This window comes from Dermacentor variabilis, chromosome 7, assembly GCF_050947875.1.
Source record: "Dermacentor variabilis isolate Ectoservices chromosome 7, ASM5094787v1, whole genome shotgun sequence".
In the NCBI taxonomy this organism is placed as follows: domain Eukaryota; kingdom Metazoa; phylum Arthropoda; class Arachnida; order Ixodida; family Ixodidae; genus Dermacentor; species Dermacentor variabilis.
Genome location: NC_134574.1, coordinates 45582857 through 45602523, shown reverse-complemented (window position 1 = coordinate 45602523; position 19667 = coordinate 45582857). Strand labels below are relative to the sequence as shown.

At 44.5% G+C, this 19667-nt stretch overlaps 1 protein-coding gene across 1 annotated transcript in view; it reads right to left on the bottom strand.

Moving 5' to 3' along the window:
• Positions 1 to 19180, bottom strand: part of LOC142587418 (cytochrome P450 2U1-like) — a 65166-nt gene extending 45986 nt beyond the window's left edge. The window contains exons 1-2 of the mRNA XM_075698428.1: positions 19033 to 19180; positions 1540 to 1786 (exon numbers count right to left, since the gene is read on the bottom strand). Of these exons, the coding sequence (XP_075554543.1) occupies positions 1540 to 1754 (215 nt within the window). The 5' untranslated portion in view covers positions 1755 to 1786; positions 19033 to 19180. The remainder of the gene's footprint in view (positions 1 to 1539; positions 1787 to 19032) is intronic.
• Positions 19181 to 19667: the final 487 nt, after the last annotated feature.

The following is a 19667-nucleotide window of genomic DNA, read 5'->3' as shown; positions in this document are numbered from 1 at the left end:
TTTCCAATGACGAAGAGCCGAGCAGTAAGAAGACGACGACGACGGATGGAAGCTAGCGCGGGCTGTTGCCTCTTGGACAGCTGCGGCGTATTGCCTTGTAAATATACTTGTAAATAGCTTTTCGTCGGTGTCTTCTTACGTAACAATATTATTGTAACTATTACTATTATTCTTTTTATTGTTATTATGAACAGCATACAACCGTAAATGATCGGTTGCGAGGATGTTATATAGACTGGGACAAATAGTGAAAGGAAGTTCACTTTTGTGCAAATGATAACAAAATACAGGCACAACATGAAAATTTCGTATCAGTACATACAAAATATGTGTTAACACTCTGCAATGGTCATCTATTATCAAGTATGTTACTGCGATACAACAGGCGCTTATGAGACATTGGTTAGTTGCAGGAATATAAGCACTTTGCAAAAATGTGCTCGCTTAACATACCATTCACCAGCAGCGCGTTTTGGAAATCGCTCTTTCGTGCGCTCAGTTAGATTGGTTCAATTACGCAGTGAAGGCTTCAATAACGCATGCAGATTCGATCGGCGGCTATTGTTGTTGCAGCCATAGTAGTCGCCAGGCTATATTTCACCCAATAAAGAGTTAGATGCCAAATTCACATTTCTGGTGCTGTTTCATTTTCCTGCGTCCACGACAATGCGGCACTATATTAATTCCAGTATTTTAGGCGAAGTATCGAAATTTTAGTATATGACGCGGCTTCATTGGCACAGCATGCTCGAAAACTGTGTTTCTCTAAACCAAGCAGTTACCTAGGGAACATAGAAGCATGATCATACGCTGGACATAAAATAAAACACAGGCCATAATTAACATCACAAATGAGCGTATTAACCATAAAACCAGCGTGAAATTTCAAAACTTAGAATTATCTTGAACCATTGGTCACGCAACCTATCTGCTAATTTCAATCTTCCGGACAGCATGCCTTGTGTGGTCTCTTGACTGTGTATAAAAAGACTCCAATTCACTTTTTAAAAAAATTTTAAATTCTTACTACTAATTTCCTTGAAATTTAGATGCGTAGGATGGGCTTTCCTTACCTCAGTATCGAAATTCATATCACAAAGGATTAGGCGACCTCTATATTTCTTCGACACTCAAAGGAGCATTACCCTAGCTTAAGCTCGTGCGTACGCGCGTCCCAATTTCTGCCTACGTCTCACGAATATTTTGTATTATCCTATGGAAGGTCTGCCAGACATTGTACTTGTGGAATGCCTTCAGCATGGTGAGCCACTGTACTTGAAGTTAAGGAAACGGCCACGCAGAAAAAATTCTAATTGAACAAGGTGACACCACCGTTTTACACGCTCTCTCGGCTCTGTAGGTACTACAATTTGCATATTTTGCTTTTAAATGTACCCAATTCAACACTTCAGAAATAGATTTAGTCTACGCATGCACTATTGTGTCCTGCCTGAGCTCATTTTCTGATATCAGAAACGCTTCACGCTGCGTTTGAAACGGGCGTCAGTGAAGACGCCAACCATTTATCAGCCTACATACCTGATGACTGGTCCGTGCACCTTGGCCCACTCGAGGGCTTTCTTCCGGTAGAAGTCATGGCGGTGGACTTCGACGTGTCCTCGGATGCTGCTCGCGGGAGGAATAGGCGGCAGCCTGGTTCCAGGAGGAGAGCGCCATCGCAAAAGCCATTCGCTCAGAAAGTTAATAGCGACCCAGATAACAGATGCCACCATTGACGTCAATAGGATAACCATCCCTCTGCTTTGCGGTGAGACTCGTGTAGATCCTGGTGTTGAGTGAGATAATGCCACTGAAATTACTCTCTCTTATCCTGTTATAGACATCCTACGTAAACCTAATTCGACTTCCTGATTCTAATCCAAAAATGTTAGGCAAAATCTCCTTTTCACGCCATCCGTTATTAGTTCTCATTTATCCGAAAACGCAAAAACAAAGCTTATGGCGCTAAGCAGAAAAGGACAAAGTGAGACACAGACTACGCATACGGGCCCCGACTTTCAACTGTTTATTGACCACCAACCCGCGCAATCTTATACAAAAAACCTAAGGGAAAATAAATCACAGTAGAGATAAGCAGTGGTTATAAAGACTAACACTGCCGCTGGCCAGTGATCTGTAATCAATTATCATGGCAGGTACACATGAGCACGCGTGCATTACAGGGATAATCCGGGAATCCACCCAAATGATGCAGCTGCACGCGCTAATCATAGCGGCGATTACATGCTATCGTTTATGAAAGACATTTCTTTGTCCCTAAAAGCTAGTGACGGCGTGCAAACGCACTTGTTTGCTACTCTTTTTATGAAGGAACCCTCGATTATCTACCTTTCAATGTGGTTTCCTGCTTTCCTTACAACGGTCGTTTTGTCCTATCATCCTTACTCATCCCTACTGGGATTACTTTTCACTTAAATTTTTGCATGCAATTACGTGGGTTCTGGTGAATAAAAAATTGGAAGTCAGCGCCCGAATGTGCCGTTCGTGTCTCACATCATCCTCGTCTGTTTAACGCCGTAACCTTTCTTTTATTTCTGAACCAATTCGCTCAGCAACAAGTTCTTTTTTATATCGGACAACGTCATCTCAGCGTGTCTGACTCGGAAATTGATTCTTTCGGCACTCGCAACTACCAATGTGGGTCAGCCCACAACCCTCTTTATTTTGACACTATTGACGGTTTTACTGGTTTAGTGCCATGAGGTGTGAATATTAAGCAATTTGTTCGTACTAGATGTCTCTTATTTTTTCATAACCATACCACACAGTTTATTATTGGTTAATAAATAGTGCGAGAATAATTATCAATGTTCTCACCCAAAATACACCTTTTTCTAAATACACGTTAAGTGGTTGCTTTAGATGAAATATCTTTTATTTTGATCAGCATAAGGTACCCCTTGCTAAACCGGCATGTCAAGAAAACATGTAACAATATTATCGCCTATGTCTTTCGAACCGTTCTATCCATGTACGTTGCTTTGGTAGTGTTGTGTAGAGAAAGGAACCATAAATTTGTCGTACATGTGTCACGTGGGCAGATGGCACTAATGTCGCACCTCGCTTGACACTATTGCAGGCAAATCTAGCCACGCGCATGGCGCTAAGAGAGGCGTGGATCGGCAGTACGTTTGACCATGCGAGCGGGCGTGGCTTCTTTACAGATAACTTACTATGTCATAATAGGCATGATGCATCGAATTCAAAGCAATGCTCATCAGGACTTATAAGGCCTCCAACTGTGAAGCTGTTTTTCAGAAAGTTCAGGCTTGCTCTGCTACGACACGCTTGTGTTCGAGATGTAGGGTCTGTGGTGAAGACACATCAAACATACGTTTGTGCCTGGTGTTCACAAACTATGTTTTTCGCCGAGCCCGCTCAATCAGGCGGCAGCCTGATTCCGCTGATTACACTGCTCGCACACCGTCAGCGCGCTGGGCGTGTCCTCTTCCTCTTTTGTGACCGGACCACTGTAGCACGTAGTAGTGGGTTACAGGTCCATAGATGGCGTGAAGAACTCGCACAGCAAGGCAGAGGGAGAGGCAGCCCTTATCTCTACGGCGAATCATAGTTGTCTGCATAGGAAGAGCAAGCGCAAGAGATTGTCCTCGAGCGCAACTGGCTTTAGCTGCGCCAGCCGCTCTCGGGCACCATAATGTAGGGGTTTAGTTTTACCGTAGTGCCATAACGCCCACTTCAAAGCAAATGGCCCCTCTACAAATAGGGAGCGACCACGTTTGCATGAGACCTTTAGAGCTTCGTTAGCTGCAAAACAACTGAAGCATGTAAGCTTTGTCATGCGTGAATGAATGTGAATTGTGTATAATTATAATTAGCAATTTTGCCTATTTCAGGCGTTTTAAATCTATCTATCTATCTATCTACATTTTATAATCATGCTATCAGGATTCTTTGCCTCTTATTGGCTCATTGAGGCGTGTGTATATATATATATATATATATATATATATATATATATATATATATATATATATATATATATATATATATATATATATATATATATATACATATATATATATATATATATATATATATATATATATATATATATATACATATATATATGTATATGTATATGTATATATATATATATATATATATATATATATATATATATATATATATATATATATATATATATATATATATATATATATATATATATGCCCGGTGCCCGGTGCAGCGGTGGCGTAGAGGTAGAACACCCGCCTCGCGTGCACGAGGTCCGTGGTTCGAATCCCGGTGCCGGCAGTTTTCCACCGGATTAAAAAAAAATCCGCGTGTTGATAAGAATTGCACAAACAGGCCTGGAGTGTGGCCTGATCCTGGTGACCAGAACCGGTAACGCACTCCCTCGCCAGAGCAGGATTGGCCATCCTGGTGCAGTACTTGGCCACAACCTCCTATGAACACAACAATCAAACCCCGGCCCTCAGTCCCCAGCAGCTGCGAAGCAACTGACCACGGCGGCGGTCAGACCTGCGACGCAGCAGAGGGTGCTAAGAATCCCTGGCTCCGGACAGGCCGCCATTGGAATATGAACCTGGCAACGTTTAACGTTATCTAGTGAGGCGAGTCTAGCAGTGCTATTGGAGGAATTAGAGGGCAGTAAATGGGATATAATAGGGGTCAGTGAAGTTAGGAGGCCAAAAGAAGCATATACAGTGCTAAATAGCGGGCACCTCCTGTGCTACCGGGGCTTAGCGGAGAGAAGAAAACTAGGAGTCGGATTCCTGGTTAATAAGAATATAGCTGGTAACATACAGGAATTCTATAGCATTAACGAGAGGGTGGCAGGTCTTGTTGTGAAACTTAATAAGAGGTACAAAATGAAGATTGTACAGGTCTACGCCCCTACATCCAGTCATGATGACCAGGAAGTCGAAAGCTTCTATGAAGGCGTGGAATCGGCGATGGGCAGAGTGAAAACTAAATACACTATACTAATGGGCGACTTTAATGCCAAGGTAGGCAAGAAGCAGGCTGGAGACAAGGCAGTGGGTGAATATGGCATAGGCACTAGGAATAGCAGGGGAAAGTTATTAGTAGAGTTTGCGGAACAGAATTATATGAGGATAATGAATACCTTCTTCCGCAAGCGGGATAGCCGAAAGTGGACGTGGAGGAGCCCGAACGGCGAGACTAGAAATGAAATAGACTTCATACTCAGCGCTAACCCTGCCATCATACAAGATGTGGACGTGCTCTGCAAGGTGCGCTGCAGTGACCACAGGATGGTAAGAACTCGAATTAGCCTAGACCTGAGGAAGGAACGGAAGAAACTGGTACATAAGAAGCCGATCAATGAGTTAGCTGTAAGAGGGAAAATAGAGGAATTCCAGATCAAGCTACAGAACAGGTATTCAGCTTTAACTCAGGAAGAGGACCTTAGTGTTGAAGCAATAAACGACAATCTTGTGGGCATCATTAAGGAGTGTGCAATGGAAGTCCGTGGTAACTCCGTTAGGCAGGATACCAGCAAACTATCACAGGAGACGAAAGATCTGATCAAGAAACGCCAATGTATGAAAGCATCTAACCCTACAGCTAGAATATAACTTGCAGAACTTTCGAAGTTAATCAACAAGCGTAAGACAGCCGACATAAGGAAGTATAATATGGATAGAATTGAACATGCTCTCGGGAACGGAGGAAGCCTAAAAACAGTGAAGAAGAAACTAGGAATTGGCAAGAATCAGATGTATGCGTTAAGAGACAAAGCCGGCAATATCATTACTAATATGGATGAGATAGTTCAAGTGGCTGAGGAGTTCTATAGAGATTTATACAGTACCAGTGGCATCCACGACGATAATGGAAGAGAAAATAGTCTAAAGGAATTCGAAATCCCGAAGGTAACGCCGGAAGAAGTAAAGAAAGCCTTAGGAGATATGCAAAGGGGGAAGGCAGCTGGGGAGGATCAGGTAACAGCAGATTTGTTGAAGGATGGTGGGCAGATTGTTCTAGAGAAACTGGCCTCCCTGTATACGCAATGCCTCATGACCTCGAGCGTACCGGAATCTTGGAAGAACGCTAACGTAATCCTAATCCATAAGAAAGGGGACGCCAAAGACTTGAAAAATTATAGACCGATCAGCTTAGTGTCCGTTGCCTACAAAGTATTTACTAAGGTAATTGCAAATAGAATCAGGAACACCTTAGACTTCTGTCAACCAAAGGACCAGGCAGGATTCCGTAAAGGCTACTCAACAATAGACCATATTCACACTATCAATCAAGTGATAGAGAAATGTGCAGAATATAACCAACCCTTATATATAGCTTTCATTGATTACGAGAAAGCGTTTGATTCAGTCGAAACCTCAGCAGTCATGGAGGCATTTCGGAATCAGGGTGTAGATGAGCCAAATGTAAAAATACGGGAAGATATCTATAGCGGCTCCACAGCCACCGTAGTCCTCCATAAAGCAAGCAACAAAATCCCAATAAAGAAAGGCGTCAGGCAGGGAGATGCGATATCTCCAATGCTATTCACAGCGTGTTTACAGGAGGCATTCAGAGACCTGGATTGGGAAGAATAGGGGATAAAAGTTAATGGAGAATACCTTAGTAACTTGCGATTCGCTGATGATATTGCCTTGCTTAGTAACTCAGGGGACCAATTGCAATGCATGCTCACTGACCTGGAGAGGCAAAGCAGAAGAGTGGGTCTAAAAATTAATCTGCAGAAAACTAAAGTAATGCTTAACAGTCTCGGGAGAGAACAGCAATTTACAATAGGCAGCGAGGCACTGGAAGTCGTAAGGGAATACATCTACTTAGGGCAGGTAGTGACGGCGGATCCGGATCATGAGACGGAAATAATCAGAAGAATAAGAATGGGCTGGGGTGCGTTTGGCAGGCATTCCCAAATCATGAACAGCAGGTTGCCATTATCCCTCAAGAGAAAAGTATATAATAGCTGTGTCTTACCAGTACTCACCTACGGGGCAGAAACCTGGAGGCTTACTAAAAGGGTTCTACTCAAATTGAGGACGACACAACGAGCTATGGAAAGAAGAATGATAGGTGTAACGTTAAGGGATAAGAAAAGAACAGATTGGGTGAGGGAACAAACGCGAGTTAATGACATCTTAGTTGAAATCAAGAAAAAGAAATGGGCATGGGCAGGACATGTAATGAGGAGGGAAGATAACCGATGATCATTAAGGCTTACGGACTGGATCCCAAGGGAAGGGAAGCGTAGCAGGGGGCGGCAGAAAGTTAGGTGGGCGGATGAGATTAAGAAGTTTGCAGGGACGGCATGGCCACAATTAGTACATGACCGGGGTTGTTGGAGAAGTATGGGAGAGGCCTTTGCCCTGCAGTGGGCGTAACCAGGCTGATGATGATGATATATATATATATATATATATATATATAGTTATCTATATATCAGTCTATCTATATATCAGTCTGTCTATCCATATACCTAGCCTCTTGCGCCAACCCACCGACCCAAGTTTTTCCCAGATCGGGCCGGTAGACACGCGCTAGGCGTCATGATGCCTTTGTGGTAGTTCCGTCGTCGACATTCAGCCTTCGTCAACCGACTTTTGCCCTGTTGTCGTCATCATGCCCTCCTCATCATAACGGCGTCATGATTAATCAGTGTCGTGCCATTGTCGTAATACACTCGTGTTCATTCCAATGTTCTCACACCCTTGGCATGCCAGCTTCGACGTACACCCGTCGCCATACAGCCATCGACAAGCATTCATTATTATCATCTTCTTCTTCTTCATCATCAGCCTGGTTACGTTCACTACAGGGCAAAGGCCTCTCCCATGCTTCTCCAACAACCCCGGTCATGTACTAATTGTGGCCTTGTCGTCCCGACAAACTTCTTAATCTCATCCACCCACCTAACTTTCTGCCGCCCTCTGCTACGCTTCCCTTCCCTTGGAATCCAGTGCGTAACCCTTAATGACCATCGGTAATCTTCCGTCCTCATTACATGTCCTGCCCATGCCCATTTCTTTTTCTTGATTTCAACAAAGATGACATTACCTCGCGTTTGTTCCCTCATCCAATCTGCTCTCTTTTATCCCTTAACGTCACACCCTTCATTCTTCTTTCCATAGCTCGTTGCGTCGTCATCAATTTAAGTTGAACCTTTTTCGTAAGCCTCCACATTTCTGCCCCCTCCCTGTCTTTCCTTTGCCTTTCTCTCTCTCTCTCTGCCCCGAACGTGAGTACTGGTAAGACACAGCAATTATACACTTTTCTCTTGAGGGATAATGGCAACCTGCTGTTTATGATCATAGAATGCCTGCCAAATGCACTCCAGCCCATTCTTATACTTCTGATTATTTCAGTCTCATGATCCAGATCCGCGGTCACTACCTGTCCTAAGTAGAGCTGTATTCGTAGTTATATTATTGGTATGCCGTCGTGGTAACTCCATCGTCGTTATTCTAATTTCGTGATCCGACTCTAGCCATACAATTGTCGTCTTGCCATTGCCGTTGCGCACTCATCGTCATATCGATGTCGTCACCTGGTGATGTTACCATGATTACTTCAATAAGGTCATCCCGTTGTCTTTATGACATCGTCGTCATAGCGATTTCGTCGTTGAATGGACGCCAACACTTCTTCCTTCAATTGTCATTACGCCGCCGTTGTCCTGGCATCGTCGTTATTGCGTGTTCCTCAGACAGCCACTCTCACGCATTCATTATTCTACTGTCGTCGTTAACGCACCGTTGTTGTGCCGTCGTCGTTGTTTTAAGTAATTCATCTGACTCTCATCAAGCCGTGGTAGTCATGACATCGCAGGGTCGTTGTCATACCATTCTCGGCAATCCATCGTTGTGACACTGTTGTTTTACAATCGCCATCACTTCAGTAACATCATCCCATTGAGTCTTGCCGTCATCGCCATACTGCCTTCGTTAATTCATCGACGTCGTTCTTTCTTCGTCATTCTATCCTAATCGGGCCGTCATCATTACATCGTCATTTGGCGCCACTGTCACTAATTTGTCGTGGTGGCGTCATCAGATAACCGCTATCACGCATGCGTTTTGATACCATCGTCATCAGACCACTGTCTTTATTCCAGCGTGTTATCTTGTTTCCATACCGTCTTCATGATGGCATCGTCCTCCTCTACTCGTACTCAACCCATCGTCAGAGTCCTTCCATTTTTTTTTTCTGGTCACGAAACTGCCGCCTCAGTTTCATATGTAGCCAGCGCCCGCCGCTAGAGGCGCAACCGTGCATGAGAGGGCATGCGAACGCCGCTACCGCTGGGGTTGTGTGTGGGGCAGACTCGGTATTCTATCTTTCTCAACTTCCTCAACCGTCGCTTTAGTTTCACGTAACTATTTTTTACATTGAATATGCTTAAATTACTGCCTGAGCGCGTCTTCTGCCATGATATGAGCGCCCGGGACGAAAAAAAAGCCGCACATAACATGGAGCTTGCGGCGGTCTCAGACAAAATAAAAATAATCTGGGACTTTAAGAGCCAGAACCGCGATACGATCATGAGGCACGCCGTAGTTGGGGACTCAGGAATAATCTTGATCACCTGGGATCCTTTAAAATGCACCTAAATTGAAATAAACGCAAATAAATGTCTGAATGAGATATTGGTAGGATTAATGCAAGACAAACTTCGCTACTAAATGTCTTTAAAATGCTCCTAAATTTAAATAAACTGGTGTTTTGCATTTCGCCGGGGGCGAAATGCTTCCGCTGTGCACAGCCGGGTGGTCTCGGTCCATATTTCTACATCATCGCCATTCGCCTCAACACTTCAGTGGCCTCCGCTTTTTAATATTTGCCTGAAATTATACACCGCGCATTCGCAGCAAAGCGCCAGTGGTCCCACTTATCACCATATGCAAACATATGGGCTGTCACCCCCGCTTACCAGTAAGTAAGCGCCAACTCTCCGTTGCGCATAGCGCCAGATTGTTCGCCGAGCACAGCTGTTAACTTTCTGTGAAACTGTGGCAGAGAAGGACTCTGACTGTGGGCAGTATCTTATAAGGAGATTAAAAGAATCAAATTGTTATTGCGAAGGGCTGCTACCGTAGAATACTTAATGACAAAGAAAAGGAAATTCAGCTGCTCCGTGCGCTTAAGATTTCTCTGCAAAGCGATGCCATTTCTGAATGAGATTTAGGTAGGATTATTGCAAGACAAACTTCGCTACTAAATATCTTCGGTGCGGCTTTTAGCAACGGATTAAGGCGAACGTGAAGTCTTAGTACCTGCGCAGTTGAAACTAGCTGTATTGTAATTAGGCAATTGCCTTAGCAAGCAGTCGTTTAGAAGCGCCAGTAAGCCCAGCACTTATTCATGCTGCTCGTGGTTTCGACGCAGGAACGACGAGACTAGGTATTTTGGTTCTTAATGCGCAACTATTTACAATATGTTAAAAGCTTTATAATTCGATTTTGTTAAAAGCATGACACTGATATAATAAGCATAAAGAAATAACATAAAACGTGAGAGATGCATTGGGGGGCAGGAAACAAACACCAGCAAACGAATGGCAATAAATACAGAACGCATAATCGATTGTTTCTATAAACAAGAAAGTGTAAAGCATAAGCCTTTCATAACACATGGCAAAACAACTCTCAAACGAACACAAGTAGCCACATCACAAATACAGCAATATATGTTTTTTGAATGGCTTGTTAGAGATACCACCATTCCACTTCTTCAGCTGTTACTTGCAACACGTGTTCGGAATCGTTGTCCCATCCCGCCACTTCAACTAAACAGCCCAGCACTCGAAAAATAACGCAGCACATGCACAGAACGCACCAGACCACTCGCCTCGCCTCGCACTGCGCACGCGTTTCGGTACGCGAACGATGCCCTCTGTGGCACAGTGGCGCCGCGTCGCGGCACCTTTGGGCAGCATATGAACCTCTCCCATAGCGTGATGGCGGAGTTTCGTGACCAGAAAAACATGGAAGGACTCTGCCATCATCCTCATCTGGTTCTCACGCAGTCATGGTTTACCACCGCCATCATTTATAAGTCGTCCTCTCAGTGGCGACATACTACAGTCATCGTCCCGCGAGTGAAGTTCCATCAGCGTCTATACCTTCCTGATTACATCGTCGTGACTGCGCTGCGGTCATACAGTCGACGTCATGCCGCCATGCTCTTTGGCAAACTTCGCAATTCAGTCGTTGCCGGTGTGTGTCGCATATAGTTGACGGAACTGAAGCCTCACATTGATCACTAGAAATTTTAAAAGTGGCGTCAGGAATATCCTGTGACACCACATTGCCCAAATTCTAATCGCATTACCGCCGACAGAGATCGCGAGACAATTTGCAGGAAATTCTTTTGTTATGCTATTTCTACTCCCACTAGTGGCCACGCAAATTCTGCAGAAACCACACGACGCTTCTTTTGCGAAGCTTTTCCTGCATTCCTGATATGACCTACCAATTTTTATTTCTTTGTGCAAAAAATTTCCTGCTCTGAAAGGTTAATAAAACAATCGGTTCTGTTTGGTGGCACACACACCGTGTTGCCGGGGCTCAAAGTGGAGTAACTCCATTTACCTTGCTTTCCGTGTTCTGGCCTATGCGACTCCCACATGCTTGAAAGGAAAGGAGTAAAATATCTGAGGACAATTGGATAAAGTCTGCTACCCTCCTCCAGTTAGTTGTGTAACGTGTTATTGGCAAGACGGTAGTAGTCGGTGAATATGTAATAATCACTTATTGACTAATTATTATGTGATGTACGCTCATTATTTTTCCAGCTGCAGTGACTGGGCTTTCGTTGATTGTTCAGTCTGTGCTACTGACAACAACAGTACGTCTAGCCTACTGTGCGTCAGTGCTTGTAGCCCTTTGGGTCCCGTCTAATAGCTTTTTCATGTAAGGTGCGGAGCGCAGCTGAAGGAAGAGACCACTGAGGCACTCATTTCGCTTCCGGTGATATGTAGTCGCGGCGAAGAGCGCGGCTATTGTGGTTGCTTTCGGAAACAGCGTGGGCAAACGAGCTGGTTAAAGCCGTAAAAAGAGAGAGTTTTTAACAAGAAAACAGATGACCTGATGTCTGACTCAACTGTTTTATTTGCAGTTGATATGCGTCTTATGTACCGAATTGAAACGATAAGAAATTTAAGAGAAGCGAACCGGACAAAAAAGGAGAAACAAACTAAAAATGTACATATCGCAACCCGTGTTTTACCTGGTCTGCTTTCTTGTCATTATCCTGTCCATTATTATCTATGGAAAGGAACCGACTACCGTTATTGATGCACTGATTTTGTTAGACAGTTTAAAGCTTAGCGGTCAGAGTGTTCAATACTGTAGTGATAACGAATGAACATAGTACAGCATATTACAGATATTAAGAGGAGTTCCACAAAAATTTTCTTGCAGAGACATGCGAGAGCGGGGTAGATATTAAATGCTAAAGCAATTAGGCGCGTGTTGGAGTTAAAAATTCGCTTTTCAACTTCATTATCAATGTCTTCAAAATAAATGTTTTTTGCCCTATATCTCATTCAAATATAAAACAAATTATACGTTCGGTGGTCGTGCAGTAATCAGCTATATTTACTTTTTAGGTCGCGTTTTACCTGCTCCACGTTGGAGGTAAGCTAGGAGTTTCTACGGCTGCAACAGCGACAGCCTACGGAGAGTTGAGGCAATGCGGCTTCTGTGGGAGAGCCGTCCATGTCATCACTAAGTATAGCCAACCACGAATGCGCAACAAAAACTGCCATTGCGGGCTAGTGAGTACATGCGTAAAAGAATAGATCATCACCCTCGTATTCCAGAATGTTTCTCCACCCAACACATCCCCTCTAATGAAGAAATGTCGCGGCTGCGCCCCCCTCGGCCAAATTAGTCACTGGCCTCATTGCCCCTGCGCGGAAAATATTGAAAAGCGTAGCGTCTTCTTTAATTGAAAAACGCCGCTGTACAAAACTCGGTGGAGGTAGGGAGAGTTCCACTCAAGAATTGTTTGAGAATACGCGGGTTACTGCTCGAAGCGAAAGGTGTGACTGCGAACATTTTTGGCATCCTCCTTCGACTTTAATTCTGCGGCTGCTCATACTCCAGGCTGCTGTATTGTCAGTTATAAAACAACTTGCGTTAATGGGGATGTGCCACTGAGTATGTGCCCATGCAGGCCACATGGGCCACTGCATATATCTAACGGGTCATGTGCTACTGGGTATGTGTGCTTGAATAGACAATTTTGGCCCTTCCGTATTTGCAGCTGGTCACGTTTACCGGGCATGTGCCGGGATATACAACTTGGATTGCTATGTACTTACAGCTGGGCTTATAAATGTTCTAATGCGAATACTATTCTTCCCCTACTTCACATATTTTGAGCAAACCGTCTGTCAAGGTTCTTATTCTAACCCAGTTTCCTAAGTTCTATACCAGCTTGTGCAGCTTGCTATGTGCTCCTGGCCAAGATGCCATCGCTGCAGTTCTATTGTCGTAATTCCCTCTTGGTGATCGTACTCTCGTCGTGAAGCCGTTGTCACGTCACTTACCCCATACCCAACCTCACACCCGAGCAGTGGGAGGCCGTGCTGACTAGATCGGACACTCGTAACCAGCAGCAACTGTTGCGGCGGGCCCGGGAGACAGCAAGAGCCGCAGGAGCCCTGGACTAAGGGCGCCTCCCACACAAGCAGAAAGACACCTGCTTGTCCTTTCTTTTTTTAAATAAATGTTTCTCCTCCTCCTCATCTTCCTCCTGGCCAAGATGCCATCGTTGCAGTTCTATTGTCGTAATTCCCTCTTGGTGATCTTACTCTCGTCGTGAAGCCATTGTCACATCACTTACCCCGAGAGTGTTGCCCACGTTGTTTAATACTTTAGGCCAATAGGTACGGTTTCATGGTCGGGCTGCCTTCGGGGCATTTGCATCACCGTCAATTCTCCGTCAATACTCGCCATACTCTTGTCGCCACAACAGTGCCGACTTACATCCCACATGCATTCCTAGTCGCACTGGTATAGTGTGGCCGTTGTGGTCGTTCAATCATCGCGATTCCAGATCCGTGAGCTGAAACTCGTCATGCTGTCGTGGTCACGCCATCTACTCCAGCGCGAAGCAGCTTGCTTCACTAGGTATGTGTTCGGAGTGGTCACTCCATCATCACGAATCAACCTTTGCCATTGGACTCTCGTCATAACGTCGCCATCCTGCCAGCATCGTCACCCCATTGTCGTCTACCGCCTTGGTCGTTCCACCGAGATCATTTTATTCGTCATTGAACTGTAATCATACTTTCGTCTTTAAACCATCATTATGGGGTCAAGTCACGCCCTCATGATCACTCAGTATAAGGCCCCCGTTGTCATATCGTCGTCGTGATGTTGTCGTGTTCGTGAAATCGTCATCCCTAAAGCTACGTCAGCTTACTCCCACATGCTTACGTCGTCAAGCGATTCTCATCATGCAAATTTCGTGATGTGGTAATGCTCAGGTTATTCTCACCTTCATCATCATCATCATCAGCCTGGTTACGCCCACTGCAGGGCAAAGGCCTCTGCCATACTTCTCCAACTACCCCGGTCATGTACTAATTGTGGCCATGTTGTCCCTGGAAACGTCGTAATCTCATCCGCCCACCTAACTTTCTGCCGCCCTCTGCTACGCTTCCCTTCCCTTGGAATCCATTCCGTAACTATTAATGACCATCGGTTATCTTCCCTCCTCATTACGTGTCCTGCCCATGCCCCCCCCCCATTTCTTTTTCTTGATTTCAACTAAGATATTATTAACTCGCGTTTGTTTCCTCACCCAATCAGCTTCTTTCTTATCCCTTAACGTTACACCTATCATTCTTCTTTCCATATCTCGTTGCGTCGTCCTCAATTTAAGTAGAAGCCTTTTCGTAAGCCTCCAGGTTTCTGCCGCGTACGTGAGTATTGGTAAGGCACAGCTGTTATTAACTTTTCTCTTAAGGCATAATGCCAACCTGCTGTTCATGATCTGAGAATTCCTGCCAAACGCGCCCCAGCCCATTCTAATTCTTCTGATTATTCCAGTCTCATGATCCGGATCCGCAGTCACTACCTATCCTAAGTAGATGTATTCCCTTACCACTTCCAGTGCCTCACTACCTATCGTAAACTGCTGTTCTCTTCTGAGACTGTTAAACATTACTTTAGTTTTCTGCAAACTAATTTTAAGACCCACCCTTCGGCTTTGCCTCTCCAGGTCAGTGAGCATGCATTGCAGCTGGTCCCCTGAGTTACTAAGCATAGCAACATCATCAGCGAATCGCAAGTTACTAAGGTATTCTCCATTAACTCTTATCTCCAATTCTTCCCAATCCAGGTCTCTGAATACCTCCTGTAAACACGCTGTGAATAGCATTGGAGAGATCGTATCTCCCTTCCTGACGCCTTTCTTTATTGGGATTTTGTTGCTTTCTTTATGGAGGACTACGGTGGCTTTGGAGCCCCTATAGATATGTTTCAGTATTTTTACATACCGGTCGTCTACACCCTGATTCCGCAATGCCTCCATGACTGCTGAGGTTTCGACCGAATCAAACGCCTTCTGAACTTACACTTGTTGTATTCCCATTGCCCTCATGGTCTTAACTTGCCATTGCCGCCGCTGCCATTATCGTCATACAGTTTGGTGATGCAGTCCTCATGATATAATTCTGGTCATTACATCCTCGTTTAACTGTCACTTCTAAGCATCGTCATCCCAACGTCGTCATGAGGTCGTCGTCACACCACATTCGTGGATTCAACGGCGTCATTTCTTGTTTGTCATTCTATCGTAATCAAGCTGTCGTCATTCAATCATGAGTGTGCCGTCATTGTCATGCCACCGTCGTGATTGAGTCGTCATCACGCAAACGCTATCATGCATCTGTTGGCGTATCTTCACCTCCATGCCGCCTCGGTCCTGCGATCGTCGTCATTCTCGCATCTTCATCCTGTGGTCGTCTTACAGCCGGCGTCACATCATCGTGGTCACATCATTGTCCTCATGCCGTCGGCATTAAATTGTATTTACTATACCAGTCATGAATTTGGAATCGGCATGTCATTGTCCTCGTGCCCTCGTCTCTATACCCCTTTGTCGATCATTTGATAAAATTCATTTTTCTTCATTTAATCGGCAGTTCGTCAGCGTCATACAGTCATCGTTATATCTTGCCAAGGTCGCTCATACGCGACCTTGGCAAGCGAGTGCTATACAGCAAAGTTGGAGGATATCGGAGTATGTACCATAAAGCCGAATCAAAGAGCCTAAGAATTACTACTACCCGCGTTAAATAAACGGGATTTAAGACGTATTATTTGTCGCTACATTGCTCGATTGCTATTCGCATTAGAAGTGACCGTCATCACGAGGTGAGTTCTGTCAAATTTTCGCTTTGTGCCAGGGACCTGAACTGGGACGTATCCTTAGGAATGTGATCATATATGCAAGCACAACAAGAGGTAACGAGTCAAGAAGTTGGCTACGAAGAAGTGGCTACGAAGAAGTCGGCAGCAGAAGTTGTTAAATGATGAGTAAGCATTCAAGTGAACTGAAATTTATCAGCGCGTGCATAGAGCAAGGAGTGTTCAGTCATACACATCAATATGGAAGGGGAAGTGAATAAAGCTTCGTGTATAATCAGTTCCCACCTCTGAGAAGTAGCAGCAGTTTTTTAATGAGAAGATTTTTAATGTGAAGTCATGATCGTGTTTATGAATACCTGATTGGAAACAGAGAGGCGAGCGCGATAGCGATGGTACGCTGGCTATGCTGCGCAGAGAAGTACGACCGTCGCAATAAGAAAATCTTCTACGATGTTCCTAAGCTTCTGTTCCGGTGGTTCCTGCTTCGTTTATTGTTTAAATATATCTGCAATTCTAGCTACGTCAATTGATGGTTTCATGTCAACTCATTTGGTCCTATACATGTACTGTCCAAGTTTTTTTTTTTTGCCTAGCGATGTCGAATTTTCGACACGATACGACATTCCTTAGAGTGAACTGTACTGTTATACATGCGGCGCCGTTCAGCGTGTTGCCCTTCGGAGGCATGAGGTCTTCTGAAAACTAGATCAAGCTGAAGAATTTTATCTCGAATGTACAATCAGAAGTTGTATCTATAGAAGCCAGCTAGAAGACGTAATAGGCACACTATGCATGGAGGGACGCCATGGTTCTGTTGTTCCACTTGTTACAGTGTAGGCGACACCATATTGTAAGCTTGAGCTTTGCTTAGACCCCAACACCGCATGGAATAAAGCACGAACGCCTTCGAAATGTAAAGAATGTTAGCTGGGACAACACTTATTGTGCGCTTAATATAGGCCGGCTAGCCTACAATAACGTTCCATCACGTGGTAATAATTCCTTACCGCGAAGGGTCTCGACGTGCCGTCTTTTGGGACTTTTTGAAGAAATATGAAATTGTATAATTCCCACTTATACAGCTAACATTCGGCTTCATGGCTATAAATCATGGTGTTTATATTTCCCCAAAAATCACATAACAGGTTCTGCGCCGTTAACGGTCCCTTTAGGCAGTGAACACAACCGCTCCAGTGGGGAATCGCATCTTCAACCACTTGCTAAGCAGCAAAACGTCATAGCCGTTGCGCCACTGTACCTAGTACAGTAGCAACTGACACGGATTCTTTATCAACACTTTCTTTGCCTCAATAGGCCGCGTTAAAGAACTGGGTACTTTTCAGGACTGCTTGATCCGTGCCATTGCATAGAAGTTGTCGTGATGTCCCTTTAAAAGGTGTAGAGCCACAAACTGTAGCCCGCATACCGCGGTGGCCTAGTGGATATGGCGTTGCACTGCTGAGAAGATGCAAATCCCTAGTTCGATTCAGCATGCGGTGGCCGCTTTTCGATATGCGTGAATTGCAAAAACGCCCTTCTAACAAGAATTATGTGCACGTGAATGAAACCAAGGTGTTCAAAGCAATCAGGAGTGCCCCCCATTCGGCGTGCCTTGTAATAAGAGCGCGGTTTTAGCAAGCAAAAGCCCATGCTTTTATTTAAGTAATTTTAGGCTGCACTGTAGACAAAGTGCAAAGAGTAGCAATAAATATTTTGATTTTAAACGTCTTTTCTTCAACCTAATATTGCCGTTAACGTATAGCTGCGTTGAGGGCTCGATGTCGTAAGTAATATTGTCCCAGCAAAAGTTAAATGGCGCTGTTAATCTAAGTCTTCGTTTCTTTGTGTGTGTTTGTACTGGTCTCTCAATGGTTACATTAAGCGAGCGCAACTGAAAAAGCCCAGAACAGAAGATTGTAACGTTTTGAATTTATTTATATTTTAATATTTTAACAAATTTAAATATGCCCACTAACATTTTTCAACTATTGGAACGCAGGTAACTCTAACACCACCATAGCATATCAATAAACATACGCATTTTTTAGAGCTAGTCACAAAAATGAATTATATAGCTCCGAAAACTCAACCTCGATGTTAGTGCAAAAGAAAGTGGGCTACATTTGAGATTGTTTGGGAGTTTCTCAAGGCGGTAAATGTGTTTAAATAGCAATAGGAACAAGGCTTCCGGAGGACCACTCAGTGCTAGAGCCAAAGTTCTTACGCGTGACTCGCATTGTGCGTTATGGCAGTTTTATCATATTTAAGGCCATATTTCGCAGTGCTCTAGCGTCAACATCGTCAGAAATGTGCTTTTCTATTGTGCTCGAACTCAACTTACTCTTGCAGCGTCCCACTCAGCTGACGGTGCGCCATTTCTCAGTAATTATTCATGCCTGTAGCTGTTCGAAGCATTGACATTAGCAGCAGTATTACACTGGTTGCTGCAATGGTCAACTCCACGAGGCGCACTTTCCTTGTAGAAAGGAACCAGAGTGCGCAGCGACACTTCATTGTGTTTCCGCTGGTTCTCCCACCCTAAATACCAATTTCTTGTAGTTACAAAGAACTTCAAACAACATTCAGCCGCGGCAGGATATCTTACGGGCTGTTCATGTGAACAATGCACCCTTCAAACTTCTAGACAGACCTGTATCTTGGTAGCTCCTTCACCCCAGGATCGTACTCGTGGCAAAGGGAAGAGTCAGCACCGGTTGCCAGGACATTATGACAGCAGCGTCACGGACTGCATGGCAGCAGCATTCGGTATTCACCTGCTCCTCCTCTCATTGTTGCGTATCTGCGTGCCACGTGGCAGCTTTGCTGCTTTGCCTGTTTTTTACGTATGTATTGATCGCTTTTGCAGCAAGGTGAGCTGCGCATCGCGCGCCAGCTACGCCACACAGCCCAGCAAGGCTTTTTGCCATAGTCGCCTCCCCACGCGAACAGGTGTCGGTTGCAGCATGTCTTTTATATATATTTTTCCCATCAAAGCAAAAGCCACGTTTTCGACACAGCAAATGCTGCACGAGCGGGCGCTTATGCGAGTTCCCACTGGTTCTGCTGTGGTCTCCAAATTAACTCGGGACGTTTTAGAAAGAAATGTTGAATTTTATCGAAGCTAATTAAGTAGAGATAATACGTACTAGTCGATAACACATTATTAGGCGCTCTATGTAATTAAATGTCTCATTACCACGAAATAAACAACTTAACGAGTTCTGCAATCATTATAGCGGCTGTTTTTTCACAAAGCCAGAACATTCCGTAGGCACGACGATACAT